We start from the raw sequence: 3,897 nt of genomic DNA on the forward strand, positions 1-3,897 counted from the left end.
CAACTGAAAGCCCAAGCTTACATGAAAATATAAGTAATAGAATGTCATGAGGGAGCCGACACAGCACGGGAACTAAAGGTGTGCAATTAGATAGTATAGAGGAAACAAACATGTTTTAAGTAAAGTGTATATTTCTTGCTGTTTTCCAGGAGGCGCCGCATCAGGTGCAGGACCGGAACGTATTCAGCAATGGAACCACTCGAATTGGTGAGATGGTTTTTACTGAAAAGTCAGATATCTGAGTCATTTAACAGCATTATGAGGCTTTTAACTGGAAATCAACAGATTAACTTTAAATTTAATGTTCAAAATGTTGACATTTTTTAACTAAATGTTGTTAATAAACATGTTAGAATGTGTTTTTTTTCCAGCATTAATGAATATTTGAGCCTTGTTGTCCTATTGGTCAGATTTTGTCCTAGTGTGGGAGGAGCCTCGGGGGGCTAATGAAGACAACTCAGGTGTGAGCTCCACCCACACGAAGTGGAGGGAGGAGTTTCTGAGCAGACTGAAACAAGCAGGCCTTCTGCAGGAGCAGGTGAGCAAAACAAACACTCATCAGAGTGGAAGTCACATGACATGAGGAGTAACCGTTCTCAGCTGAAAATACTTAAAGTGAAAACCTGCTGCTTGTGAGAGGCTGAGTGAAACGTGTGAAACAGTGAAACGAGTCTGAGGTCACATTGTACTAAACAGTGGTGTCAAAAGTACACACATTTGTTACTTAAGAACAAGTATAAATACTGCAGTTTAAATACACTCTGGTAAAAGTTGAAGTATCAACTTGACCTCTTTACTCCAAAAACTACTGAAAGTATAAAGTAACCGTTAAACAAAAAAACAGTCAGATGCAACTATATGAATTGAAAGCTCAACTTTTCGACTATTTCTAAAAATTCTTTAAGATAGGGCCAAGGATGAGGGAGGTCTTGATGGTCTCCGTCTCCCGATACGCTGTCACCTGTATCCGACCTTTCAGACATTTCAACATCTTTTTCTGAATTCTACATTGTAGCATGGCATAGACAATTCACGTTTGCAGTTTGAAGAACACCTGCTTGCTTCTGATGATTTTCTTTAGCTAACCAATGAGTGTTTGCGTCATATGACTCATCCAATTACACTAGTTTTCACTAGATGTGGATGGAGCCAATGATCTGTGTTGGATGGCGCACATGACGTGAAATAAATGTTTATAAACATTAGACTAGGGGTAACCAATTAAAAATCAGCAGGGTCCAAATAAAGAAAATCATCAACCAGTAAAGGTCCGGAGACATTTTTAATGATCTGTTACTTTAAACAGAATTTAACACTGAAATAAAATGAAGTGTTTATGTATTCATGTTATACATTTAATTTTTAAATAAAAAAATATAAAGTTTTTCCATTTTAAAACCTAAAGTGTTTTTGAAGTAGAGAACAACAATCTTTCAGTTTGGTATATAGACAATTTCTTGATTCACAGATCTTTTAAAACACCTGAACTGACCGTTTTTTCTTTATTGTTTTTTTTCTTTTTTCTGTCTTAATGTTCGCAGTGGGCTTTATGCTGCCCTGCAAGGCTTTAAAACCTGGGTTTGAATAGAGACTAAGCCATTCTAAAGCACATATCAAGGAGCTCATTTTGAGCCTGGATCCATATTTATTTCTAATTCTGTTCATGGTGGAGAATCCTGCTTCACAGCAGTAGGTTTAGCTAAACATCCTCTAAATGTTCAGGCTCCGCTCCTGTCCAGGCAGGTCAAGATCCGCTAGTGCAATCGCATCAAACAGGGAAAAGAACAGCGAGAAGATCCGGTTTGTCAAATTAAAATATAGTAACAATAGATCTGTAACAATGAATTAGAGCATATTTCTTATATATATATATATAAAAAAAAACTAAAAATATTTATTTAAAAGAGTGGATGCAAACTATTGGTACTTCAACAGACCAGGAAGCAGATTTCTCATCTCCATCAGACACTTAACATATGCTGGATGCTAATGGGGATTTTTTTTATGTCATATTAAAATAAGCGTTCATTTCTGCATGTTTTGCTCATAAAAATTTTATGATTTTATTGCGCATGCTCTCCTCAAGCTCCGAGGATTAGTCTGAGCACAGCAGGATGGGAGGAACAGTGAAGGCTGTAGGCTTTGCTTTGCAGGAGGTCTGGAGCGCTGCGGAGCAGAGACGTAGGATGTGGGATTTTGGGGTAACAGGAGAAGCGGCGCAAGTGAAATTAGACACTGTCGTCAGACAACATGCGGTAATTTATACATTTTTTAAATCAGGTTTGGTCTGGATTAGCCAGCAGGTGGGTCCAGATCCAGACCGCTAATCCGCTAATCCATGACCTCGGCATTAAACCGAAGCCAAGAGTAACGAGTAAGGAATAGAAATTAAAGATACTTGTGTGAAAATGTATTGAGTAGAAGTCAGAAGTAGGAAGAAAAATAAGTAATGGCGTAAAGTATAGAAACCAAAAAGTGCTTCATTACTGGACACCTCTGGCACTAAACAGATCGGAAATGCTTGTAAGTAGAGGTGTGCAAGAAAAGCCCAGATCATGATGCCTCCGTAACCGTGCCACCAGGGCGTTCTTACCAATCATATCCCCTTCAGGACCTTCTCGTGTGTCTGTGGGTTCAGCTTTACTCTGAGGGTTCTGCCCATTTCCTCAACAGAAAGAGGTCCACCAGGGAAAGAAACGGATCTGCTTCATCCTCCTCAGCGCTCCGTGGAGTGTCCTCTGTTACTATGCTGAGGAGATAAGTCTCAGAGTCCCACTGCAGGTGAGTCCCTCATCCTTTGTAGCTGTCCTTACACTGAGCATGTCCTCTCAGTATGTCCTCTCTCCTCCTGCAGGTGGTCACTGCTCCAATCGCTAACTGGTCTGAACATCTCCTGTCCAGCCTGTCCCTCCCAAACCCCCTCTGCCAGGAAGTCCCTAACCCACCACCTGACTACTACACCTGTCAGTTCAGAACCAACAAACTAGAGAGGTTCTGACTTTGCTCTCCTTCACCCATCCCCCCACCCCCAGCTGAGTGGTCAGATTCATTCTGCTGCATTTTTACCTGTTTTTTTCGGCAGGTTCCTGGGAAGTGAGGACAAAGACACCTTCTTTAAGACCACCCAGAGACACCAGGTGGTGAGTTAAGACAGTGTTTCACTTTTAGCGAACCGTTTGGTAATCGTCTTCATCTGCAAACACTTCCTTATTGTTAAGCTGTGTGAAGAAAGAATGTGTGCAGACAGATTTGTTTGGAGATGTCACAGCTGGTTACTTATCTGGTAGTATTTAGTTTACAGATTGGTTTAAGCAGAAAACTCTGCCTTGGTTCCTTTAATATAAGAAATAAGTGGTTCTATAAAAGGACACATAAGATAATTCACTTTTGGTTGGTCCAAGGAGCTCTACCATGCCACATCAAAAAGACCTCAACATGATATTAGTCTTTATCCAGACTAAATGTAAATGTAAATCAATGTATTTTCCCACTATGGACAAATTCACTCTCTGCATTTTAACCATCCCCTTGGGGAGCGTTGGGCTGTCATCGTGTGGCGCCCGTGGAGCAGTGTAAAGTTAAGGGTTTTCCTCAGGGTGCAGGCTGTGTAGCCTCGTGAGACCATCCTGATCTCGCGAGCTTTCAAGATTTCACTCGCTAATCAGTTTGGAGACTCTCCGTTGAAGAAAATTTGGAACCGTTCACCAAACCAATGTCCAGTCAGCGTTGGCTTTGAGGCGGGTTGAGGTGTGACGCAACGAGAAGCGCGACTGTTCAGTCTAAAGAACATGGCGGCTTCAGCCGATGAAACTAGCATTAGCGTGGCTATCGAGCAAGTTTTATCGGAATTACAGAGTATTTCTTCACTGAAAGAAGAGCAAAACACTGCTCTGGAGG

General features: G+C 41.2%; 1 protein-coding gene across 1 annotated transcript in view; it reads left to right on the forward strand.

Annotated features, from left to right (window-relative positions):
• Nucleotides 1–3,897, forward strand: part of ano7 (anoctamin 7) — a 22,096-nt gene that overhangs the window by 4,191 nt on the left and 14,008 nt on the right. The window contains exons 3-7 of the mRNA XM_015392952.1: nt 150–207; nt 411–538; nt 2,674–2,781; nt 2,855–2,991; nt 3,083–3,140. Coding sequence (XP_015248438.1) covers nt 150–207; nt 411–538; nt 2,674–2,781; nt 2,855–2,991; nt 3,083–3,140 — 489 coding nt within the window. The remainder of the gene's footprint in view (nt 1–149; nt 208–410; nt 539–2,673; nt 2,782–2,854; nt 2,992–3,082; nt 3,141–3,897) is intronic.

The sequence above is a fragment of the Cyprinodon variegatus genome, unplaced genomic scaffold (genome assembly GCF_000732505.1).
Source record: "Cyprinodon variegatus isolate N-32 unplaced genomic scaffold, C_variegatus-1.0 Scaffold617, whole genome shotgun sequence".
Taxonomy (NCBI): Eukaryota; Metazoa; Chordata; class Actinopteri; order Cyprinodontiformes; family Cyprinodontidae; genus Cyprinodon; species Cyprinodon variegatus.